Source organism: Mobula hypostoma, chromosome 13 (assembly GCF_963921235.1).
Source record: "Mobula hypostoma chromosome 13, sMobHyp1.1, whole genome shotgun sequence".
Classification (NCBI taxonomy): domain Eukaryota; kingdom Metazoa; phylum Chordata; class Chondrichthyes; order Myliobatiformes; family Myliobatidae; genus Mobula; species Mobula hypostoma.
Window position 1 is genome coordinate 79,375,798 of NC_086109.1, and position 25,774 is coordinate 79,401,571.

At 42.1% G+C, this 25,774-nt stretch overlaps 1 protein-coding gene across 7 annotated transcripts in view; it reads right to left on the reverse strand.

Moving 5' to 3' along the window:
* Window positions 1-15: 15 nt before the first annotated feature.
* si:cabz01068815.1 (solute carrier family 51 subunit beta) overlaps window positions 16-25,774 on the reverse strand; it is a 36,536-nt gene continuing 10,777 nt past the window's right edge. For 3 of the 7 annotated variants that reach the window (XM_063066025.1, XM_063066026.1, XM_063066027.1), the window contains 5 exons: window positions 23,358-23,469; window positions 16,270-17,165; window positions 14,566-14,691; window positions 9,410-9,500; window positions 16-4,533 (listed from right to left, as the gene is read on the reverse strand). In XM_063066025.1, the coding sequence (XP_062922095.1) occupies window positions 4,260-4,533; window positions 9,410-9,500; window positions 14,566-14,691; window positions 16,270-16,528 (750 nt within the window). In that variant the 5' untranslated portion in view covers window positions 16,529-17,165; window positions 23,358-23,469 and the 3' untranslated portion in view covers window positions 16-4,259. The other 4 variants (XM_063066028.1, XR_010020163.1, XM_063066030.1 and 1 more) reach the window with 4 other exon arrangements.

Below are 25,774 nucleotides of genomic sequence, written 5' to 3' on the forward strand. Positions count from 1 at the left end.
GATAAAACTTTATTTAAATGAAAACTGATGCTTTACACTACAAACGTAGAAATGTGCTAGAAATTTATAAATACAAATAGCATGGCAAGATTGTGTGGCCCATTTTAAAATTGTTTGGATAAAGTATAACACAAAGAATTTAGTCAATTACCCTCCATCTTTTAAGGAGTTTGCTATTTTATATCAATCTCAGAAAGAGACATCTTATTTCCATGAGGATTTCTGTGAGACGTGAGACCTGTCTGAAGGGCAAACTACAACTTACTGATTTAAGCCAAGGTGTTGGTAACACAGCTAATACTGAAATAGTTTGGCTTGAAAGGTCCGAGGCTTGGTCCCCAAATTGGTTGAAGAATCAATTGCCACGGATGTGAATGACGCTTCTTTGGAATATTCCCATAAAACGTTTCACTTGACTGAAACAGGATACAGGCAAAAATTAAAAGTAACAGATGGTTTAATTGATGGAATAGACTTAAATTCCAAAAAGAATTGAAGATATTTATCACAAGTTATAAAAGCCATTTATTTTAACAATCAAATAAAAAAAAGCATTTTTAAACTACCCAGAGTCCACAGTTCTACATTTGAGTTCTGGAGGGAAAAAGAATATTTTGAGTTAAAACATCTTTCAGGCTTTCTTTTTTCATAGCTATGTATGTTGAATAATGTTCTAAGATTAAAATTGTTTAACTCTGCATGCATATTTGCATTAGGGAACAATGGACTGATAAAGTACTGTATAATGGGTTGGCTATGCCAGGCTCAGGTAGACAGCCACTTCAGTCAGTTCATCGTCAATGTTCATACCAGGACTTGCTGGAAATGAGAACCATTAACACAGTGAAGTAGTGAGCCATTTTAATGGATGACATGATCATGCTATCTGCTTTTAAACCAATGAGGCTTAAAAAACAAACTCTGACCATCGATAAACTAGAAGGTCCGGGATGGCTTGTTTCCCTGCCGTAATAAATCTGAATCCAATCGGTCAATGGAGAAGTAGGGGGAGGAAAATAAATCTTAGGATAATAGAGTGAGAGAAAGAAAAGACATGTATTTAAAAGGAACTTCATGCTGATGGTGTAAAGTGGTTTCCAAGGTGAGAAATGCATTAAATGTTGCAAGGAGACCCTAAGACATAGGAGCAGAACTAGGGTATTCGATCCAACAAGTCTGCTCTGTCATTTCGTCCTGGCTGATTTATTATCCCTCTCTACCCCAATCTCTTGCCTTCTCCTCATAAGCTTTGATGCCCTTATTAATCCTGAACTTATCAACCTCTGCTCTAATTATGCCCAGTGGCTTGGCCTCCACATCCATCTGTGGCAATAGGTTTCACAGATTCATCACCTCTAGCTAAAGAAATTCCTCCTCATCTTCCATTCTAAGACTGTGCCCCCTGGTCCTAGACTTCCCCCACTGTAGGAAATATCCTATCCATGTCCACCCTATCTAGCTCTTTCAATATTTAATAGGTTTCAGCAGATTCCCCCTCATTCTCCTAAACTCCAGCAAGGACAGGCCCAAAGGAATCAAACGCTCCTCATACATTAACCCTTTCATTCATTAGGGAAACACAACAGCCAATTAGTGCTCAGCAAGCTCCCACAAACAAGTGATCTTAACCAGTAATTCCGTTTTAGTTATGTGGCGAGAGATGCACTTATATGCAACACAACAATTCCTCTACTCCTTATTTATCACAAGACCTTTCATATATACCTGAGAGAGTTCAGAGGATCCTGGTTTAATAACTTAACCAAAAGATGGCACTATTGACAATGAAACACTTCCTCAGTCTGGAGCATGTCTAAATTTTTGTGCTCAAGCATCTTGATGGAGTCTTAAGCATTCTGACTTGAAGGCACAGACTGTGGTTTTTTTCCCTGCGTTGGGGAATCAAGAAGTAAAGAACACAGGCTTAAGGTGAAAGGGAGAGAGATTTCATAGGAAACAGGGGGGAAATCTTTCACCCAGAGGGTGGTCAGTATACGCAATGAGCTGCCAGAGGAAGTGGTTGAGGCAAGTTTAATAATAGCATTTAAAAAGCACTTGAGCAGGTACATAGACAGCAAAGGTATAGAGCAGAGGTTTCCCAACCTTCTTCATGCCATAGACCAATACTTTAAGCAAGGGGTTTATGGACCCCAGTTTGGGAACTCATGGTTTAGAGGGATATGGGCCAACTGGGAAAAGAGTCTTCCCAACAAACTACTTGTTTTGTTGCTGTTGTTGCCAGTGTATCCTGTGAACATGGTGGGCATGTTACTGTATGTTGGCACCGTAATGTGCGGCAAAACTTGAGCTCTGTCCCCAGCACACCCTTAGGTCCTGTTGGTTGTTCACTGTACTTCACTCTAAGTTTCCATGTACGAGTGGTAAATAAACAAATCTGAATTTGAACATGACTAGCTTATCTGGGAATCGTGGTCAGTATGGACCAGTCAGACTGAAGGGCTTCTTCCATGCCAAATGACACCATGATTCTAATTGAAAAAAAAGGCAGAATGGGTAAATAAGAATTAATTACTTGTCACTTTTAAAATTTCTAAGTTGACCGTGTATTGAAAATGAGATCAGGCAATTTAAATTACTGCCATCTGCAGCCAGATAAATATAGTGGCAGTTATCACATTGCTAAAAGGTACTTGAATCCTTAATCACCAGACTTAGCATTCTGCTGCAAGTTCTACCAACAACTGCTGTGCAAACTCATTGTGTTCTTCAAAGCAGTGAAGAATCTGAGTGTGTGAGGTGGCACCTGCACGAAATGAATAGCAGATCACTGTCCATCCCCTCCAATCATTGAATATGAATGTTCATTGACATAATAGCTGCGTGTGCTCACAGTCACATTGCTATTTTGCCAAATAGATTGGAGAGAAGTACCAGCACTGGTCACATAGTGAGGTCTGCTTGTTAACATAGACCAGGTACAGAGCAACCATGCACAAACAGCCCACAAACCAACTGTGACGGCGTTTTTCTCGAGTTTTGCTTGCAGTGGCAAGTTTCACACGCTTACCACTCATCAAGAATTTTCCCTGGGAATGCATTACTGATTTTATTTTGGCCTTCCCCACAAGTAGAGACGACTTCTCTTCATCTATGCTTTATAACTTTGACACGCGGATGATGTAATACACGATTGGGTGCGTTGGCCAGGGTATGCCAGTCACATGGTTAACACCCGACTCCCAAAATAGGCATGTTGGTCCCATGTCAGTCATGGGAAGGGCTTGACAGGGGATAGAGGAAATGGTTGAGGGACATATGAAAAGCAAATCCAATTTTGTCACTCCTATGAGTGGAGAGGGAGCAATTGGGGTGGTTTCAGGAATATGCGGAGACTTTGTGAAGGGGGAAGGAGGAGTGAAACTTCACATTCCACCCATCTGCCCAGTTGTCCACGATTTGCCTCATCTGCAGAAGGGTATATGATTCCCTCATTATGGTGGATAATGAGACCTGAATCCACAACACCAGATTGCAAGTCAGTCATCTTCAAATGTTAAAGCATATTTAAGAAGAAATTTAATATATTTTCTCTTCTTTCAGACTCTGTTATTATAAAGTTTAACTTCAGTACATTCCTTGGCTTTTGTAGCCTTGTTAATACATGGGCTCGGTTTGGGTACACGCATTCCTTTGCAACACACACAAAATGCTGGAGGAACTCAGCAGCATGCATTCCTTCCCTCTACGAGCCAGTTTAGACACTTACTTTCCAAACTGCGTACCCAATGTATAATCTTCCTATTGAAAACAATCCCTCACACTCAGCAAATTAAACATTACTATCCAATTCAGAGTTAATAATGCAAAACCAAAATCCAAATAGGAAATGAAACAGAAACTACTCAGCAGGTCAGGCAGCATCTACGCAGAGGAAACCATGATTAGTGCTTCAGATCAATGATATTTCAGTGGTGGCTGATTGGCTGAGGAATTCTAATATTTTCTTTTTTATTTTGGATTTATCAACGCACTTAGCCACAGTTTTCCTTGGAATTAATTATCTTGGTGTTTCTGCAAACTTGTACATTTAATCTCAAAGTCCTGAGTAAAATTGTGAATGATAGTATTCCCAGCAATAACCCAAGTGATATATTACTTAATACTCAAAAACATTCATCACTTTTCCCTATTTTATAGCCAGCTTGCTAACCCATTTTCCTTTCATTTATTAGAAATACTTTAAGATAAAAGTCAATAATTCTTGTAATAAAATTATTTAAGTGAAATATTGAAGGATACTACACATCATCTTCCTTTCCATTCAAGAAAAGGGAACTTATATTTCCATCCTTCCATTCAACCAAGATCTGTCCAGGTTTTGGTGACATCTTTGGAGATGGAGTCTGTGCTACTGCATTCAAGGAAACAAAGGCCTGCTTGGTCTGTAACATCTGGTCTGTCTCAGTGATATTATCAACTTCAACCCCATACTGGATCATTGCCTTCTGGATCGAGTCTGTGTCCGTTTCATTCTTGTCCTGTGCTTCATTCAGTTCCTTAAGCTTATGCCGTCTACAGTAGGAAAATGATGAGAGACTGGTGAATTATGGTCCAAGCACATAACAGAGAAATGAGGAAGTCTCCTGTTCCCAGGTCCAAAATGAATGATTTTCCATTTTCTCCCCACTGTCTAATGAATGAGATTCCTCTTTAGGTTCCTCTTAGAGAAAGCTTCTTAGAATCAACTGACCAAATTGCTAGAAATGTTAAAGGAAACTACGGCTCCTCAGCCTCGTCAGAGGGAGGTTGAAAGTGGGACTTGTATAGATAGAAAAGATAGTTGTATTTTATAAATACTTTTGAGCCAGTCAGCGGCTTCATAGCTGAACTGGTGAAAGGGAAGATTAGGCTAAATGTCAGGAAGCACTAATTCATGAAAAGGATGACAATTCTTCAGATGCTTTTCATGAGAAAGTGAAATTGCCAAGGCTGCAGCTGCAGGCTGATCTCTCCTTCCACTCAATGAGAAAATGTCTTCCCTTTAGACTCATTCCAGAGTCCCCCAGAGGATATGATGGAAAGAGGAAACTTTCTTGAATTCTGAGTGGGTGAGTTACCATGGTCTAAGTACCCACCCTTTTTTAAAACCTGTCTGTCAGAATCACTCACTAGAAGATAACCTAATGTCTTCATATTATCATTGTGTTATAATTGAATCCCAAGTTCACTAAAGGTATTTTAACCCAAAATACTTCAATCCACCCAACCTTAATTATTTTAAAAACATGTTTTTTTATACTACCCTTACTTTTGCAATAAAAGTCAATTTGTAGATCTTGTACTTCGAACTAATTTCTGCCTCTTTGTGATTTCATTTTATGTTGCCCTGCTCCATATAACTGTTTGCTTTACCCCAAATGATCTATACAATAATTTAGTAATGTCTCACTGTGCTTCATAGAAAAATGGTGAGTGGTCAAAGAGATATTTTGAGAAGAATATTTTAAGGAGCATCTTCAAAGGAAATTGTGGACACCAAGTCAGGAATGAACTCAGAACTCTGTGTTCCTGAGTCAGTGGCTCTACTGGCTATGTCACCGCACTGCCTCCTGTTGAGTACCAGCCTGGTTCAGCCTTGGTCCTGTTGAAGGATCTCAATAGATGCAGCCCACCCTCCAGATTCTAGCAGACTGCAGCATCAGCCTTAGTTATTGATTGGGGGGAGATGGTCCAATTCTTCCCCTTGTTCTGTTTCCCATTACTGGAGGACACCAGAACATCAGGCAATGCATCAGGAACTGAGCAGAATTTCAGCCAGTATCTGATACTGCTAAGCAAAGTTGCTAAGGCATGGCTTCCTTATTAAAGAAATACTTTTCCACTTAGTGAACAGATCCTAAAATAGCCTTAACTTACAAATTACTCACAGCTGCCTTCTCTTCACACCTCTGACAGCCATTGTAGCTTTTACCATTTTGACTTGATGTGTTTACTAATTTTGCCCTTTCCCCAAATCCTTAAGGTATCTATTAAAACAGTTATTACATCTGTTTATACAGCTTTAATATCTTTTTGTATATATATGGTAGGTTCTGATATCAACATTTTAAACTAATGGTGAGGTGGGAGAGAATTAGAATCAAGTTTATTATCATGAATTTATTATTTCATGACATTTGTTGCATTGTGGCAGCATTACAGTCATCGTTAGGTTGCATCTGGAATTTCCAGTTGGCGAACGATTCCCCTCCACGCCGCTCTGACATATTGGGAAATCATGTTCGTGGCAGGTTACAGCAGTGGTTCGCCTTTGCCTTCTGCATTACAGTGCAATACATAAAATACACTAGAAGTTACAGTGAGAAACATGAAAAAATAAGTGCATATTTAATGAATGAAATAAATTGGGAAGTTTACTGGTGAACTTGATCAATGCAAAGTTGTGACACTTCTCTAGTCTAAAAGAGGATTCTTTATGTATGACAGATTTAACTGTGATTTGTTGCAGAGGGAAGACATATGAGGAACTTCACAAGATCACAAGACAAAGGAGCAGAAGTAGGCCATTCGGCCCATTGAGTCTGTTCTGCCACTCCACCATGAGCTAAACTATTCTCCCATCTAGTTCCAATTTCCAGCTTTTTCCCCATATCCCTTGATACCCTGACTAATTAGATACCTGTCAGCCTCCTCCTTAAACACCCTCAATGATCGGGCCTCCACAGCTGTATGTGGCAACGAATTCCATAAATTCATGACCCTCTGGCTAAAAAAATTTATCCTCATCTCTGTTTAAATGGGTATCCTCTAATTCTAAGACTGTGGCCTCTTGTCCTGGACTCACCCACTAAGGGAAACAGTCTTTCCACATCTACTCTGTCCAACCCTTTCAACATTCAAAATGTTTCTGAGATTCCCTCTCATTCTTCTGTACTTTAATGAATACAGTCCAAGAGCTGACAAATGCTCCTCATATGCTAGCCCCTGCATTCCAAGAATCATCCTCGTAAATCTTCTCTGAACTCTCTCCAACATCAGAACATCCCTTCTAAGATAGGGGGCCCAAAACTGCACACAGTATTCCAAATGAGATCTCACCAGTGCCCCATAGAGCCTCATCAACACCTCCTTACTTTTATACACTATTCTTCTTGAAATGAATGCCAACATAGCATTCGCTTTCCTTACCGCCGATCCAACTTGGTGGTTAACCTTTAGGGTATCCTGCACGAGGACCCCCAAGTCCTTTTGCACTTCTGATTTTTGAATTTTCTCCCTATCTAAATAATAATCTGCCCGATTATTTCTTCTTCCAAAATGTATAATGGTACATTTCTCAACATTGTATCTCATCTGCCACTTCTTTGCCCACTCTCCTAAACTGACTAAGTCTCTCTGCAACCTTTCCGTTTCTTCAACATTTCCTGCTCCTCCGCCTATCTTGGTGTCATCCGCAAACTTAGCCACAAAACCATTTAATCCATAATCTAAATCATTGATATACATTGTAAAAAGAAGCGGCCCCAACACCGACCCCTGCAGAACACCACTAGTAACCGCAACCAATCAGAATAGGATCCCTTTATTTTCTGCCTATCAGCCAATGCTCCATCCATTCCAATATCTTTCCTGTAATTCCATGGGCTCTCATCTTATTAAGCAACTTCTTATGCGGCACCTTATCGAAGGCCTTTTGAAAATCCAAATACACAACATCCACAGCCTCTCCCTTATCAATTTTATTTGAGATTACCTCAAAAAATTCCAATAGGTTGGTGTGGCAGGATCTTCCCTTCATGAAACCACGCTGGCTTGGCCTATCTTGTCATGCACCTTGAGGTATTTCATTACCTCGTCCTTGAGGATCAACTCCAATAACTTTCCAACTACCGATGTCAGACTAATAGGTCTGTAATTTTCTTTTTGCTGCCTCTCTCCTTTCTTAAACAGCGCAACTACATTTGTGACCTTCCAGTCCTCCGGAACCATGCCAGAGTCTATTGATTCCTGGAAGATCATTTCCAATGCCTCCACAATCTCCAAAGCCACCTCCTTCAGAACCGGATGAGGTGCACCCATGGGTCGGGGAGACTAAGCTATTCTTAGTCCATTTAGCTTCCCAAGCACTTTCTCTCTAGTAATCTTGACTGAACCTAATCCTATTCCCAGAGACCTCTGGCCATCAGGTATGTTGCTAATCTCTTCCACTGTGAAGACTGATGTAAAATACTCATTTAGTTCCTCTGCCATCTCTTTGTTACCCATTATAATTTCTCCAGCACCATTTTCAATCGGTCCTATATCTATCCATGTCACTCTTTTACTCTTCACATATTTAAAAAAACTCTTAGTATCCTTTTTATGTTAAATGCCAACTTCCTTTCATAATTCATCTTTTCTTTCCTAATGACTTTCTTAGTTTCCTTCTGTAAGTTTTTAAAAAGTCATCCAGTCCTCAGTTTTCCCACTAATTTTTGCTTCCTTGTACGCTGTCTCTTTTGCTTTTATTTTAGCCTTAACCTCTCTCGTTAGCCACATTTGTGTGATTTTTCCATTCATGATTTTCTTTTTTCTTGGAATATATTTTTCCTGCACTTTCCTTATTTCTTGTAGGAATTTCATTCAATTCTGCTCTACCGTCCCTCCATCTAGCTTACTTTTCCAATCTACTTGGGCCAGTTCCTCTCTCATACCACTGTAATTTCTTTTGTTCCACTGAAATATCGATACACCTGATACCAGCTTCTCCTGTTCAAATATGAAACCGAACTCAATCATATTGTGATCACTACTTCCAAGGGGTTCCATTACCTCCAGCTCCCCAATCGCCTCAGGTTCATTACACAGCACCCAATCCAAAACAGCCGATCCCCTGGTGGGCTGATGGACAAGCTGCTCCAAAAAAGCCATCCTGTAGGCATTCTACAAACTCCCTCTCCTGAGATCCGGTACCTTGCTGACTTTCCCCAATCCACTCTCATATTAAAATCCCCCATGATTATCTTGACATTTTCCTTCTGACATGCTTTTTCAATTTCCAGCTGTAACTTGTAGTCCACATCCCGGCTGCTGTTTGGAGGCCTATATATAACTGCTATTAGTGTCTTTTTATCCTTGCCATTTCTTAACTCGACCCATAAGGATTCTACCTCTTCTGATCCTATGTCCCTGCTTTCTAGTGACTTGATATCGTTGCTTACCATCAGGGCCACACCACCCCCTTTACCTACCTTCCTATCTTTCCCATACACTGTGTATCCTTCGACATTCAGCTCCCAATTACATCCATCATTTGGCCATGACTCGGTGATGGCCACAATGTCATATCTTTTAACCTGTAGCTGTACAACAAGCTCATCCACTTTATTTCTAATGCTGCATGCATTTAAGTACAGTACATTTTGCCAACTATCAGAACAGACAAAGAAAGCAGTGAGATCAGACTTACTTGTTAGCCCTGCAGCTTAACACCAAGATGAGGAATGCTAGAAACAGTGTGACAAATGCAAGTGCCAATATCGCATAGTTCCAGTTAGTGGCTGTAAGGAATAAAAGGAACGTCAATCCGTGTAAACAAATATAACTGTGAACTAGAATCATTAGTTGTTGGTCGTGGTGCTGATCAGCACATCTATCAGCCACGAACTCATCTTCTCTCTCATGAACCTGCCATCATTTGTAAGATTATCAAGCTGGATTCCTACACAATGGATTTGCTGAGACCCATGCATCTTATATTACTAATGATATAATAAAGTAAAGGCATCCGTTAGTCTTGCGAGACCATGGATCTGCGCCTGGAAAGTCTTCACTCTCCAGGGCGCAGGCCTGGGCAAGGTTGTATGGAAGACCAGCAGTTGCCCATGCTGCAAGTCTCCCCTCTCCACGACACCAATGTTGTCCAAGAGAAAGGCATTAGGACCCATGCAGCTTGGCACCAGTGTTGTCGCAGAGCAATGTGTGATTAAGTGCCTTGCTCAAGGACGCAACACGTTCCCTCGGCTGGGGCTCGAACTCAAGACCTTCAGGTCGCTAGTCCTATGCCTTAACCACTTGGCCGCGTGCCCACACACTAATGATATATACAACAGTATTTGAAATCAAACAGGTAAAGAGTTGAATCTATCTGACTGATAGCTTGTGGTGCCCTAGTGAACATGCTTAGCCAACTGTGAAGACCCAGTACAATCTAGAGATCAGAAGCTCACACATCTGACATTTGTGCTGTCACTCACCATTGAATCCAACACTGAAGCACCATTGAGCTGGGAAAAAAAGGGTCTGGATGCACTTCGCATCTGGCCCCTCTGATGCATGTCAAGGAGGACGGGCATACAAATGTAGATCCCATTTACTTGAGAGGGATCCTTTGGAAAAAGTAGATGTCAATTGCCAACTTCCTTTCATAATTCATCTTTTCTTTCCTAATGACTTCCTTAGTTTCCTTCCTTAAGTTTTTAAAAGTCGTCCAGTCCTTGGTTTTCCCACTAATTTTTGCGTCCTTGTACGCTGTCTCTTTTGCTTTTATTTTAGCCTTAACCTCTCTCGTTAGCCACATTTGTGCCATTTTTCCATTCATGATTTTCTTGTTTCTGATGGCATGAATGTTAACTTCTCTAACTTCTGCTGATGCCCCATCTCCCCCTCGTACCCCATCCGTTATTTATTCATATACACACATTCTTTCTCTCTCTCCTTTTTCTCCCTCTGACTATACCCCTTGCCCATCCTCTGGGTTTTCCCCCCCCTCCCCTTTCTCCTTCTCCCTGGGCCTCCTGTCTCATGATCCTCTCATATCCCCTTTGTCCAGTTCTTGGCTCCATCCCTCCCCCTCCTGTCTTCTCCTATCATTTTGGATCTCCCCCTCCCCCTCCCACTTTCAAATCTCTTACTAGCTCTTCCTTCAGTTAGTCCTGACGAAGGGTCTCGGCCCAAAATGTCCACTGTACCTCTTCCTAGAGATGCTGCCTGGCCTGCTGCGTTCACCAGCAACTTTGATATGCTTTGATGACAATGTTATATTTTGATTTGAGGCAAACAAATGTCTAACTGCCAAAAGGACACAAATGGAACTTTGGGCCTGATGCAGTGTTTTGACCCGAATGTTGATAATTCTTTCCATCAGCACCAGCCCACCTCCCACTCAACAGATGCTGCTTGACTGCTGAGCTCCTCCAGCGAATTATTCATCGTATCCTCAGTTATAGTTTTTAAAACATACATTCTTCCCCATTTCTCAACTCACAAATCCTGCAGGTTGTAATTAACAGTCATATACAGAGAATAATTGTGTCAAACCTTCTTTGAAAGAGTGAAACTTCCAAATGAAATGGAAGTTTGGTCTGAATATATCAGCAAGCAGAGGGCAGATGGGACAATTCTGCAGCAAATATTATTGTAAGGTTGCATGGAACCCTCTAAAATACCATTGATCACTCATTAGGGAAACCTTACTGAGTCTACCTAGCGTGAACAAAAGGTAACTGACTGCAAGGCCCTACAAAGGATTGTAGGGACTGCTGAGAGGATGGGGGGGTTCTCTCTTCCACCCAACCCAGATATTTACCAGAAGCACTCTGTATGCAGGGATCTTCGTACTGCCAAGAATCCCCGTTATCCAGCCCACAATCTCTTTGATTCCTCTAACAGGCAGGAGGTGCCTTAGCATTGGAACAAAGACTGTTATGATGGGTGTTACGTACCCCGTAACTGGGTTGCCAAACCAGCAGAAATGGATCACTCAGTTGGAGTCTGGATTACTGGAACTAAGAAAGTTTTATTAAAGAAATAAGCAACACAGTACTCTAATAGTAAGGATATAAATGCAACAGTTCAGTAATGATAAACACACATGTACACAGATCTTGGATAATAGGATCAATCAAGCTCTATCGTCGTGTAGGGGTAAATGACCAGTTTCAAAGTGACGCAAAGTTCAGTTCAATTGAGTTCAGTTCAGTTCACAGAAATCGCTGACGTGGCGATGGATGGGGGGGGGGGCGGGAAGGAGAGAGAGAGCAAAAGCGAATGAATATTCAAACGACTTCCACACAGACCTTCGATATTCTTCGCAGTCAGCTTTCGGGCGAGCCCTTTGTAATGTCTTCTGAGGTCACCGACTGTGACCCCTCCGTTTCCAGATACGATCGTTTCTCTGTGGTGAAACCTGGCACCCAGGCAAGGGCGGACACACACCAGGTTCCCGCCGATTGTACCTTTCCACCCTGTGCGTCTATGGCTTGGTCCCACGACCAGCCCTCCGAAACTCCCACCGACTTGTGGGAGGCGCACCGCTTGCAGGGTCTCGTTACCTCGTGGTGTCGTGTGTGTCTTGCCTTAGCGAACCTGTCCCTTTTTATCCCCCTGCTGGGGTATCGCCTGTCCATCACTTCAAACAGTTCAGGGTTCAAAGAGGAGCCGGACTTGACAATTCCCAGACTGTTGTCTCCTTCCGTTAAGCTCTCCCGTCTCTTCATTAACATTTCCAAATGCTGCTCCATTGTCTTTTCTTATCTCTCTCTCCTGAAGACAGGTGGCAGATCAACTGTTGATCCCACTGGTGATAGCACAGGACAGTCAATATCTTAGTCTATGTGTACTTTCGTCACATGGGCAACAGCTCACAGTCCCCCATACCGTGAGACTACTGAAGTCACTGTCACCACCCAAGTATCCTCACGTATAAAGCGCCAATTGTGTTATACTGTTTTAAAAAAACTTGTGCTGTAAATGCACCTTATGCTAAATGTAAGTCTTCTGGAATAGATCGTATTATTTGTTAATTGATGTGTTGCGTGAGTCATACGTACCGTGGCCTAGAGAAATATTTCGTTTGGCCATATACATGTATACGATTGATTGGCAATAAAGCCAAACTTGAAGTCTGCAATCAGCACCCCAACCAACTTTGATCAATGATAGCAAGAAGAGTGTGGAGTTCTGCCTTCTAAAACTTATGGTATTAGATTGAAGGAGTTGCGATTGTTCTCCTTCAACGGAGATCTGCTATGGAAATACAAGATCGTCATGGGTTTAGATAGAGTAGATGGGTGGAAAAAGAAACTGTCCCTACTCATAAATGGTTCAAGTACTGGGAAGCACAGGTTGAAATTCCGTACAAGGAGAAACCTTAAAGAAAAATGCAGGGAGCAGTTATGACCTTTAATTCACCACCATTAGAGATGGTGAAAGCAGAGTCAGCCAGTACATTCAAAGGAGAATTGGAAAGGTACTTGAGAGAGGATAACTTAAGGAATCACAAGAAAAGTGTGGTGGAATATGACTGATGGAATTACTCTTTGGAAGCTGTTATAGACTCAGGCAGTCAAGTGGCTGCCATAACACTTCTATGGCAGGAAATGCTGGAAGTGTAAAGAGGTCAACAATTCTGATGAGGGGTTTTAATAATTTCATTTCCCATGGACACGTTGAATTGCCGGCTGAGATTTTGTTTCTGTCACCTGGTGAAGCCTTCTCACTGATGCTGCCTGCGGAAAGTCTGTCAGTCATTGAGCCTTACAGCCCAGAAACAGGCCCTTCCGCCACCCATATTTATGACCACCTACAGCAATCCCATCGGCACACATTAGGTCCACAGCTTTCTATGTTTTGCCCGCTTAAACATCTCTTAAACACAGTGATTGTAACTGATTCTACCACCTGCTCTGGCATCAAGATCTAAATAGCAATCACCCCCTGCAAATAACAATTCTTCTCAGATTCATTTTAAATCTCTCTTCCTTTCACTTTAGCTTATGTGCTCCTGATTTCAATGTCCTTACCATGGGAAAATGATAAGAACACAAGTAATAGGAGCAGGAGTAGGCCATCTGGCCCGTCGGGCCTGCTCTGCCATTCAATAAGATCATGGCTGATCTGACCATGGACTCATCTCCACCTACCTGCCTTTTCCCCATAACCCTCAATTCCCCTACTATGCAAAAATCTATCCAACCTTAAATATGTTTACTCATACCTTCACTATCTCTGCCACATTTCTATTTCATACAGGGACATTACACTCCTGTAGAGAAGTAGGCTTAGCAGAATAGCTCCTGCATTTTAAGCATAGATTAAATATTTAAATTTGGAAATGGGAGAGGCGATGCTGGGTTGTGGCGAGAATGGGAATGGGAAAACTGCTGAGCATGCAAGTATTATGGACTTGCCTCTTTTCAATTCCTGAAGAAAAATTGTGAGTAAAGATTTCTTAATTTGGAATTTTTTTCCTCTGTTAGCTGGGGCAACAGTATTGGTTTGCTGATCTGAAGATTAATTAATGTATATTTGTCCAAGTTTATCCAGGAACTTATCTGCAGAGACCCATTTTCACTGAACCACAACCATCTGAACAGCTGATTGTGTGTCGTCCCCAGCTGTGACCATTCCTGACATTAAAAACTGCAAGTAACAAAGTTAATTTAAAGAATATTCTCTCCAGGAAATTCAGTCAATTAATTTTACAGCTGACCTTGAAAGACCTGAGGCACAATAAATGTAGCGCTACTATGCCATCGTAGGCCTTTTGATGTGGAAGTCCTGACCACACAATCATACATTTTTAAAGTAAACAGATTACAGAAACTAATTTCAAGTAACACTTACGATCCTCTATTGGATATGGCGGTTTTTGTTCTAAGGTAGTTTTTTCTTCTTGAGTCTTATTCTGACTCTCAGCACCAATTCTTTCATGGGTTTCCTTCACTGTTGTTGATGTTACCTGTGGGTTGTCTTTTCAGAGAGAAATGAGATACAAGAAAATATACGTTAGGATTTCATATTTATAAAAGCCACAACCTGATCTGTTACAAACCAGGTAAATCCTTGTGTTGGTGCACAGGGTGAACTCCTGCATCTCAGTTAGAAGGTTGTGCATTCAAGAAACTAGAATACAAAACCTATGCTGACAGTACAGAGCAGTACTGATGAGGGCAGCAGTAGAACTTCCATGCTCAGATGAGAAGTTAAACCATCATTTGATTGCCTTCTCCAAATAAAAGCCTCCATTGTGCTATTTCAAAAGAGATTTGTATTGGAGTCCTGACCAATTTTTAACATGGATTCATACAGCACGGAAGCAAACCCTTCGGCTCAGCTTGATCATGCTAACCGAGATGGCTGTCGATGCGAATCCCATTTGGCCTGTAACACTTTAAATACTCTCTATTCATGGAATGTCTTTTAAACGGTTCCTCAAACAATGTGACTGAACTAGATTACCCGATTATTATCACATTGAGGTCTTGCTATTCACAAATTACCATTGGTTTCCCTTGTTAATTGAATAATTTGCAAATAGAAATACCTCAGTGTGATAATAGTCAGTTAATATGTTCTTGTTTGGTGAGAATATAACAGGATGCATAAATAAGTGCTGATATTCACAGTCCAAAACTATTTTTTAAATAGATTATTGGGAAATATCCAAGAGGACTATTTGCCAGCAGCAGGAATGAACAGCTTCTGGAGTAGAGCTAGAAGAGGTGAAGTGAAGGAGAGAAAATGGAAGGAAAACCAGTGTCTGGAATTTGTCTCATCTTTTGTAAAGAGTAGGTCTTTTGTATGTTGCTTTATAACTGTGAAGCACAGCCTGCTTACAGGCAGAGCTAAGAAGCCATGTATTTACCACTTAGCTGAAAACTGAGCTTCAGTTCACCTGCTTTTTTTGGTCTACACAGTGTTGTTCAAGCTATTGAGATGAAACAGCTCTCCATCAGAATTTGACTTGCTTGTGACTGGCTGCAGAAAATCAATGTTTAGATTACATTATTTCAGGCAACAATCACACATGCTAGGGAGCTTGGGAGTATTAATAGTCCAAGTTACCTCCTACTCTTTACAAATATGTTTTGAGATGTTCTGCTTCTGAATTTCTTCAGATTTACAAAAGGAATGGTTTAGAAAAACTTGCTGAATCAGAAAATGTTACTGAAACTTTAAAAAGGCCTCAGACTCATTGCTTTGAACATGAGGCAAGGTTAAATCACATCTGCTTTTAATCAATGCACTAAAAGAGTAATCAGCTGGTTATACTGCAGGCAGTGCCACAAATAGCACTTGAATTTAACTAAAAATACTAAGAAATAGTTATCAGATCAGGCCTCACCCTTGGAGGGGAAATGTTCTGAAGGTTAGCCATTAACCTGAAAGGTTAACTGTATCTCTCTGCACAAATGTTACCTGATCTGATAAGTATTTCTAGCACCTTATGTTTTCATTTCTGATTTCCGGTATCTCAAGCAGTTCATTTCCGTAATAGATTTGAGTTTCTGTGTAGCCCAAGGTCCACGTCTGCTTTCTTGTTCTTACCCTGAGGCTGCTTCTCGCAGATGCTGGTGTTGTTTCTTGACCTCCATTTGGATTTTTTACTTTTCTCTTTGGAAATCAGCACTGCTCCCCCATCACTGGTCAGAAAATGAGCCATATTCAAGTGGATGAGCGAGCGGTTCTGGCAAGTCCACATGAGGTCTATCCCATTTTCACAAGCTGCAGTCTGAACGATGGAAGTCTCATTCGCCGAAAGACATCTTTTGGCCCCTTGATTGTAAAGCCGGTTTTGTCTCCACATCCAGTCCTGGAGCTTTGTGTCAGGGTTGCATTTCTTGGTCAGCACAAGGCTGCTTCCCAAAGAAGCTTCCAAGCACTGATCATTAGGACTCCTTATTATAAAGACATCACCTCCTGCAAATATTCTGAGAAAACATCAAAGAACCTGCTATCTTTACGATGGAAACTGCATAATTTGAGTTTGAGAAATAACTTAAGCATAGGAAGATTCCTTAAATAAAGTTCTAGGGAGCAAGCATGACAGATATGTTGATGTGTTTCCTTTGCATAAATCTCAATTGAGAAGACATACAGTATTGTGCAAAAGTTTCAGGCACACATGAAAAAAAATCTGTAAGCAAAGACAGTTTCAAAAATAACTTAAAAATTCTAAATAATAAAAGAATTACTATAAAGAGCAGTAAACAAGAAAAAAAATGAATCAAATCAATATCTGGCCTTTAAAACTGCATCAATTCTTTTAGATACTCTGTCATCCCATTTTACAAGAAAATCGGCTGGTAGGTTGTTCCAAGTATTTTGGAGAACTTGCCACAGTTCTTCTGCAAACTTTGGCTGTCTCACTTGCTTCCGTCTCTTCAGGTAATCCCAGGCAGCCTCGATGACGTCGAATTGCGGCTCTGTGGAGCCCGTACCATCTGAAATATTAAAGAATCTCGGGTACTTAAGACTTTTGCACAGTTCTGTAATTAAAAGATAGTAGGGTGGTTGTTTAAAGCTGAAGTCCTTAAGAATGACTTCTCTTGGATGGAGAATCTCTGGAATTCTTTGTCCCGGAGGGTTTTGGAGATTGGATCACCGGTGGTGTTGGGGAATTGAGAACTGTGTGAAACTGGCAAAGAAGCTGAGTCCGATGCCAATCAGCCGTGACCATATTGAATGGTGGGGCAGGATCGAGAGGCCAGATAGTCCACCGCTGCTCCTTTGATCTTGTGGTTTTGTGTGATAACCACAAGATTTAGGTCTTAATGATCAATAGTTCTGAAAATCTCTAGTAAATCTTAATCCAAGTTATAGCTTCCTTCTATGCTATAAGAAAAATGAAGGATATTATGTAACCCATCATGTCTATATTGACACACAGAGCAATCTCATTTCCATCCTAGCCTAGAATTCCACTCTAAGAACTAGGATATTGGAGGATGCCAGAATTGGTTATCAGTCATTACTATTTAAGGACATTCAGGTCTCACTTTCACTCGCATATCATTTGAAATATATTCCGCATTTCATTTTTGGATATTTTTGCAACTAGTTAAATCCACTAATTGTTGTAGCTACAGTCAACTATTCATTGAAAACCTCAATAATGAAGGATCCCTGGTAACTAGAATAGAACAACACTTAAAACTGACCAAAGTGTGGCAAGTCATCGAATCCTGTTGTAGGAGGAAACAGATTTACTTTATTTTATCCAGCATTGGACAATAGCTCAGCATAATAACTATTTCAGAAACACTTGGCGGAGAAATTCATCTCTGGTTTATTGCCCATGGATGTCGGAGTTTTGGCCACTCTTGAGATAAGCAGAAATGATGGTCAATATCATCACACTGGTTGAGTGGTGAAGATCACATCTTCCATCATAGAACTAAACTGGAGATTGCCATTTAGAAAATACAAACTTTAAAAGGCTTGACAAAAGTTCAGCCTCTCGGTTTTGAATATTATCAATGGCTACCAATTATCCAGTTATGTCACATTTTCACTGTAATTATGTGCTGTCAAGTATAAGGTAACCGGTCCCTGGTGCACCAAAACCTAATGTTATCTAACGACACACATCAAAGTTGCTGGTGAACGCAGCAGGCCAGGCAGCATCTCTAGGAAGAAGTACAGTCAAAGTTTCAAGCCGAGACCCTTCGTCAGGATGTCCTTTAATTTCTCCTTTTGCTCCTCCCATTTCCTCCAAACTAAAGGTGTAGCTAAGGGCACCCGTATGGGTCCTAGCTATGCCTGCCTTTTTGTTGGGTTTGTGGAACAATCTATGTTCCGTGCCTATTCTGGTATCTGTCCCCCACTTTTCCTTCGCTACATCGACGACTGCATTGGCGCTGCTTCCTGCACGCATGCAGAACTCGTTGACTTTATTAACTTTGCCTCCAACTTTCACCCTGCCCTCAAGTTTACCTGGTCCATTTCCGACACCTCCCTCCCCTATCTAGATCTTTCTGGCTCTGTCTCTGGAGACAGCTTATCCACTGATGTCTACTATAAGCCTACTGACTCTCACAGCTATCTGGACTATTCCTCTTCTCACCCTGTCTCTTGCAAAAAGGCCATCCCCTTCTCGCAATTCCTCCGTCTCTGCCGCATCTGCTCTCAGGATGAGGCTTTTCATTCTAGGACGAGGGAGATGTCTTCCTTTTTTAAAGAAAGGGGCTTCCCTTCCTCCACTATCAACTCTGCTCTTAAACGCATCTCCCCCATTTCACGTACATCTGCTCTCACTCCATCCTCCCACCACCCCACTAGGAATAGGGTTCCCCTGGTCCTCACCTACCACCCCACCAGCCTCCGGGTCCAACATATTATTCTCCGTAACTTCCGCCACCTCCAACGGGATCCCACCACTAAGCACATCTTTCCCTTCCCCCCCCTGCATTCCGCAGGGATCGCTCCCTACACAACTCCCTTGTCCATTCGTCCCCCCCATCCCTCCCCACTGATCTCCCTCCTGGCACTTATCCGTGTAAGCGGAACAAGTGCTACACATACCCTTACACTTCCTCCCTTACCACCATTCAGGGCCCCAAACAGTCCTTCCAGGTGAGGCATCACTTCACCTGTGAGTCGACTGGGGTGATATACTGCGTCCGGTGCTCCCGATGTGGCCTTTTATATATTGGTGAGACCCGACGCAGACTGGGAGACCGCTTTGCTGAACATCTACGCTCTGTCCGCCAGAGAAAGCAGGATCTCCCAGTGGCCACACATTTTAATTCCACATCCCATTCCCATTCTGACATGTCTATCCACGGCCTCCTCTACGGTAAAGATGAAGCCACACTCAGGTTGGAGGAACAACACCTTATATTCCGTCTGGGTAGCCTCCAACCTGATGGCATGAACATCGACTTCTCTAACTTCCGCTAAGGCCCCACCTCCCCCTCGTACCCCATCTGTTACTCATTTTTATGCACACATTCTTTCTCTCACTCTCCTTTTTCTCCCTCTGTCCCTCTGAATATACCCCTTGCCCATCCTCTGGGTCACCCCCCCCCCCGTCTTTCTTCCCGGACCTCCTGTCCCATGATCCTCTCGTATCCCCTTTTGCCTATCACCTGTCCAGCTCTCGGCTCTATCCCTCCCCCTCCTGTCTTCTCCTATCATTTTGCATCTCCCCCTCCCCCTCCAGCTTTCAAATCCCTTACTCACTCTTCCTTCAGTTAGTCCTGACGAAGGGTCTCGGCCTGAAACGTCGACTGCGCCTCTTCCTATAGATGCTGCTTGGCCTGCTGCGTTCACCAGCAACTTTGATGTATGTTGCTTGAATTTCCAGCATCTGCAGAATTCCTGTTGTTAACACACCAGGCACCAGCTTTTGGTAGAAACGTTAGGCAATACTTTTTTTTTTGGAGTGTGCATGCGTGTGCCTGTGCATGTGCGATGTTGGTGGGACGATGTCTTTTTCATGCCTTTACAAGGCGCGGAGTGAGAGTGAGAGTGAGAGAGGACTGACTGAGTGGTGCGCCACCAACCCCCCACCCCCACACAGACATTTTGCAGCATTTTTCCCTTTTGTGATCTTGTGATCTTGTGATCTTGACCCTCAACCCGGCACGCATGGAAAGCATACTTGGGAGCGGCTCCGACTGGGTTCGAACCCGGGAACCTCCGTTCCAGAGTCCGGCGCTGACGCCATTGTGCCACCAGCCGGACTTTCAATACTTTCGATGTAATTACAATGTGGCGACTGTCTGGGGAAGAAAACCAAAGGAAGGGTGGAAGAGATAAATTCTGCCATGGTTTGAATGCAGGTGAGAACTGCAAAGAACTGAGACCCTGAAAGTGATACCATACATTTGCTGCGTGATTACTTCTTATAAATTCCCTTTCTGTTCAGCATTAGATTTGAAAATTAGATTTGTGCCTTTATTTTGGCAGGATCCTCCAATGGCATAATGAACAGGTACATGTTGTGAGAGGGGATGAAGAGAAGATAGTCTCAGATTGAAATATCATACGTTTTTTCTAATGGTTTGTTCCACCTGAAAAATGATGAATATGCACATCCCCTTGAATTTTTCTTAAAGATTAAGAAAAATGTCCAACACTGCATGTTTATAGTTTTAAATCTTTTCTTTGACCAATAGACTAAGCAAAGTATGTGGCTCCAGGAATCCAGTGCCTATGCAGTGAGTTACCAGCCCAAATAGCAGCAACATGTCATCATCAGCGAGGTCTTATTTAAAGTGTGTTCAATAGGTCACCAAGCTGAAGTTATTCAAAATCATTTAGATTCGCTCATTTATCATACGTACATCAAAACATACTGTGAAAAGCATGTCTTCAGAAAAACTAAACTGGCACATAACCTGACTTATTTCCTTGTCTTCCAAGGACCCTTCCGGAGGAGCCATAGGTGAAGGCCTTATTAAGATTAATCAAATATACCCTCAGTGGCCATTTTATTAGGTACACCTGTGCACCTGCTTGTTAAAGCAAATATCTAATCAGCCAGTCAGCAGCTCAATGCATAAAAGCACGCAGGCTTGGTCAAGAGGTTCACTTGCTCAGATCAAAAACCAGAATGGGGAAGAAATGTGATCGAAGTGGATTGATTACTGGTGAAAGACGGGGTGGTTCAAATGTCTCAGAAATTGCTGATCTTCCAGGATTTTCACCCACAACAGCCTCTAAAATTTACAGGGGATGGTGTGAAAACAAAAAAACATCCGGTGAGTGGCATTTCTGTGGGTGAAAATGGCCTGAGAGAGGTCAGAGGAGAATGGCCAGACAGTTCAAGCTGACAGGAAGGTGACAATAACTCAAGTAACCACACCTTACAGCAGTGGTGTGCAGAAGGACATCTCTAAATGCACATCACATTGAACCTTGAAGTGGTTAGGCTACAGCAGCAGAAGACCACAAACATGCACTCTGTGACCATTTTATTACGTAGGGAGGTTTGTGTGGAATTATAGTTTTATGTAACATGAGGCAGCAATAAAAAAAAAAGAGAATGTTTGTTGACATTGAAGTGCCAGAGCACAAGCCATTGTGGTGGATTGTGGTTCTGATTAATTGACCTGCTGAGTTCTCGGTGTTCCTGTACTTTGTGATGGCAAGATCTTCAGCAGAGATAACAAATCATGCTTAGGTCAATTCCATCTACATTTCTGCGAAACGGCAGAGCAGTAATACCCCCAATGACTTTCTGAAGATTAAGGAAGGAAGGGGAAAAAATGAATTTGTAAGGCAATTTTTAAATCAAGAGCATAGAAAAAAAGACAACATAGGAAACTGCATTGTTCTCAATGCACTTTTGTCTTTCGGGATTTAAAAACTGTTCCAAAGGCTAATTACTATCACAAGGTGTGCCTATGTCATCACCAGCGAGTTTGTTGAACTCTCTTATCTACAGGGTACGGTTTTGTTCAAGGAACATCAATTCCCTGCATTGAAATGACTGCTCGATTCAGGAAATGAAATGGCGGTATTCCTCCAAACAATCCAGGATGCCTTGAATCTCCCACCGCCGGAGGAGCCAATCTCACACCTCAACCTTACAGTGACTGATGAAAACTATTTCAGACTCTGCTGCAAGGCTGTGAACAAATAACCTGAGCTGGCTCGATAATTTATATGGATTCTCTTCAATGGCAGAATGAAACAACCATCATTGAAAATCAGCTTCTCCCCAAAGTGGAGATCTGTGTTATAAAGCATGACAAATTTGCAGCATAAAGGTTTGCTTGTCGTGCAATGGAGCTGGCAGATCCCATTACCAGAAACCAAAATAAAGCACCCACAGGTACTCCAAGGTATTTGTAAACATAATGACTGAGAAGTGAGGAATTTCAGTTGTGTAATGAATGGCTAACTAACTTTGCTTGGAAAATTATGAATAATTTTGAATTTCTCAAAGAGGAAAATTTAACTTGTAACAACAGTAAACCAGTTCTAAAAATCGATTGGTATCATTCTTTTGTAACAAATAAGCAAAATATACCCACTCCTCCACAGTTATCTAACCACATCAGCTTGTCCTTCTATCATTCAGTAGTCTGAAAGGTTATCCATAAAGAGAAATAAACTGAAAAAGGAAAATAAATTGGTGACCCTTGGGAAAAGCTGGAAAGCAGAATTAAGATGAAAGTTCTTCCAAAGCCAGCTAAAAGGCTTCTTTCTTTCTGTGCAACACTAACCCATGTAAAATGATATCTATCATCTTGTAAAAACTCTCTCCATTATACTCCACGTCCTCTGTACCCCTAAGCATAGTTAAAGTTAAAGTCTGCCCCAAGCCTTGTGGCCCATCAGGCCGGTGCTTATGACTGCTTCTGTGGCGTGAAGCGACTGAGACTACCCCCCCATGGATAGGACGCCAGTCTATCGCGAGGTTAACCCCCAGCATTTTGCCAGTACCCATTTTCAGCTAGGTGGATTGGAGCAGTACGTGATTAAGTGCTTTGCTCAAAGACACAACACGTTGCCTTGGCCGAGACTCGAACCCACGACCTTCAGATCGTGAGCCCAACGCCCTAACCACTTGGCCACGTGCCACACCCCCTAAGCATATGCAACCACATATTTCTATACGAGGAAGACATTGTTGCATGTTTCAGACTCTCTCCCTCACATACTATAATTTCATTAGTCTTTACCTTGCAGCAGCAGATACAGAGTGATCCAACCCAAAAGGACTTCCAGCGAGCCCCTCATTTTTTTTTTTGTCTTCCAGCTGCAGGTGTGTCTGAGGTCCAACGTCAATGAGACCTATAGGAAAGGAGGTAAAATTGATCTTCATCACTAATTCCAAAAATCATCTTCATAAGCATTGGCAATGATTCTATCAAAATAATGAAGGGATGGACCAAGAGATTCTGCAGATGCCGGAAATACACAGAATGCTGGAGGAACTCAGGCAGCATCGATGAAAAGACACGGTCCTCATGAAGAGTCTTGGCCCAAAGCATCAACTGTTCATTTCATTCCCTTGATGCTGCCTGACCTGATGAAGGAATTGATATGAAGTCACAGCTAATTAGTATATTCATTAGGCAGGTAGCAACCAGAGGTCATAGGTTAAGGGTGAAAGGTGAAAAGTTTAAGGAGAACATAAGGGGAAACTTCTTCACTCAGAGGATCGTGAGAGTGTGGAACAAGCTGCCAGCACAAGTTATGTTTGCAAATTCGATTTCAATATTTAAGAGAAGATTAGATAGATTAGTTGAGGGCAGAAGTATGGAGGACTATGGTTAATGAAAGTCGGTGATGTAAATGGTTTGTCTTGGACTAGATGGGCTGAAGGGCCTGTTTCTGTGCTGTACTTTTCTATGGCTCTACAACTTACTACACTATTGAACGTTTCCCATAATTTATTGATAATTGCTAAATTTTACTTGTTGATAAATTGCAAATACACGATGAAGACACAAGAGACAGCAGGTGCCAGAATCTGGAGCAAAAAAAGCGAACGACTGGAGCAGCTCAGGGGTCAGGCAGCACTGTGGATGCAGAGGGACAGTCGGTGTTTTTGGATGAGACCCTATGTCAGGACTGAAGGTTAGACAGGAGAGAGAGCTAGTATAGAGACATGATGTAGAAGGGTGAGGCAGTAGCCAACAGATGATGTTGGTGATGTGCAGGTGGAATCAGGTAGGAGAGAGGAAAGAGGCTGGGTAACGAGGGTGAGAGTTGGGGAGTGGGGAGTGGTGTTTGGTTAGAGAATCTGGATGGATCAGAAGGGGAAAGAAAGAACACTGGGGTTATGCAGGAACCATCACCCAGACATGTAACCCACTGGGACTCTTAGCTCCTCCTGTACTGACTCCATCTGCCTATAGTATATTCCTTATTAGGTTCCATTTATAAACCAACCTTACTTATCAGACTCAGGTATATGTAGCTTTTTCTTATCTCTACTTCTCACCTCCTAGCTCAGTTTATACCACACCCACACACAGTCAAGCCCTCTAGCTCGATCTGCCCATCATCCCCCTACACCCACGAGAAACTCTGCGGTTGCTGCAAATCCAAAGCAACACACACACATAAAATGCTGGAGGAACTCAGCAGGCCAGGCAGTGTTTGTGGAAAAGAGTGACCAGTCGACATTTCGGGCCGAGACCCTTCATCAGGACTGGGAAGAAAGATGAGGAGTCAGAACAAGAAGATGGTGGGGGGTGGAGGGGAGGGGAGGAAGGTGGTAGGTGATAGATGGAGCCAGGAGTGGGGAGGAAGGTGAGGAAAGAGTGAGGAAGTTCATTTGTGCAAGATAAAGGGCTGGAGAAGGGGGAATCTGATAGGAGAGGGTAGAAGACATGGAAGAAGGGAAAAGGGAAGGAGCACCAGAGGGAAGTAATGGGCAGGTAAGTAGATAAGGTGAGAGAGGGAAACAGGAATGGGAATGAGAAGAGGGAAGGAATTATTACTGGAAGTTCGAGAAATCGATGTTCATACAATCAGTTTGGAGGCTAACCGGATGGAACATAAGGTGTTGCTCCTCCAATTTGAATGTGGCCTCATCACGGCAGTAGAGGAGGCCGTAGACTGACATGTCCCATCGCAGCAGTAGAGGAACCTGGTCCCACCTGTTAGCTACCAGCTCCTGCCTCACCTCCTCTCCTGCAACTCTTTATACTGGCTATTTCTTATTTACATAGTCAGTACTGACGCAGGATTTAGCCAATAAATATCAAGAACATGAGATAAAGAGTTCTTGAAAGTGAGTCCAAAGATTGTGGGAACATCTCAGTGAACCTGTTTAAGGTTTTCAGATTCAGTCTGTTATTCTATCAAAAAGACAAATATTGCTCCAGAGTTAACCATGGCCAATTGGCTCAATAATCCCTTAAATTTACTTCAATGTTTCTTTCTTAATAGGCTCAGACATGTTATATTGTTAATTTCATGATATCTGGTAGTTTCTTGATAATATTATGATAACAGTATCTTTATTTATTTATTTATTTTTTAAGAAGATACAGCCGAGAACAGGCCCTTTCGGCACTTCGAGCTACGCCAGCCAGCAACCCCAGATTTAACTCTAGCCTAACCACAGGATAATTTGCACTGACCA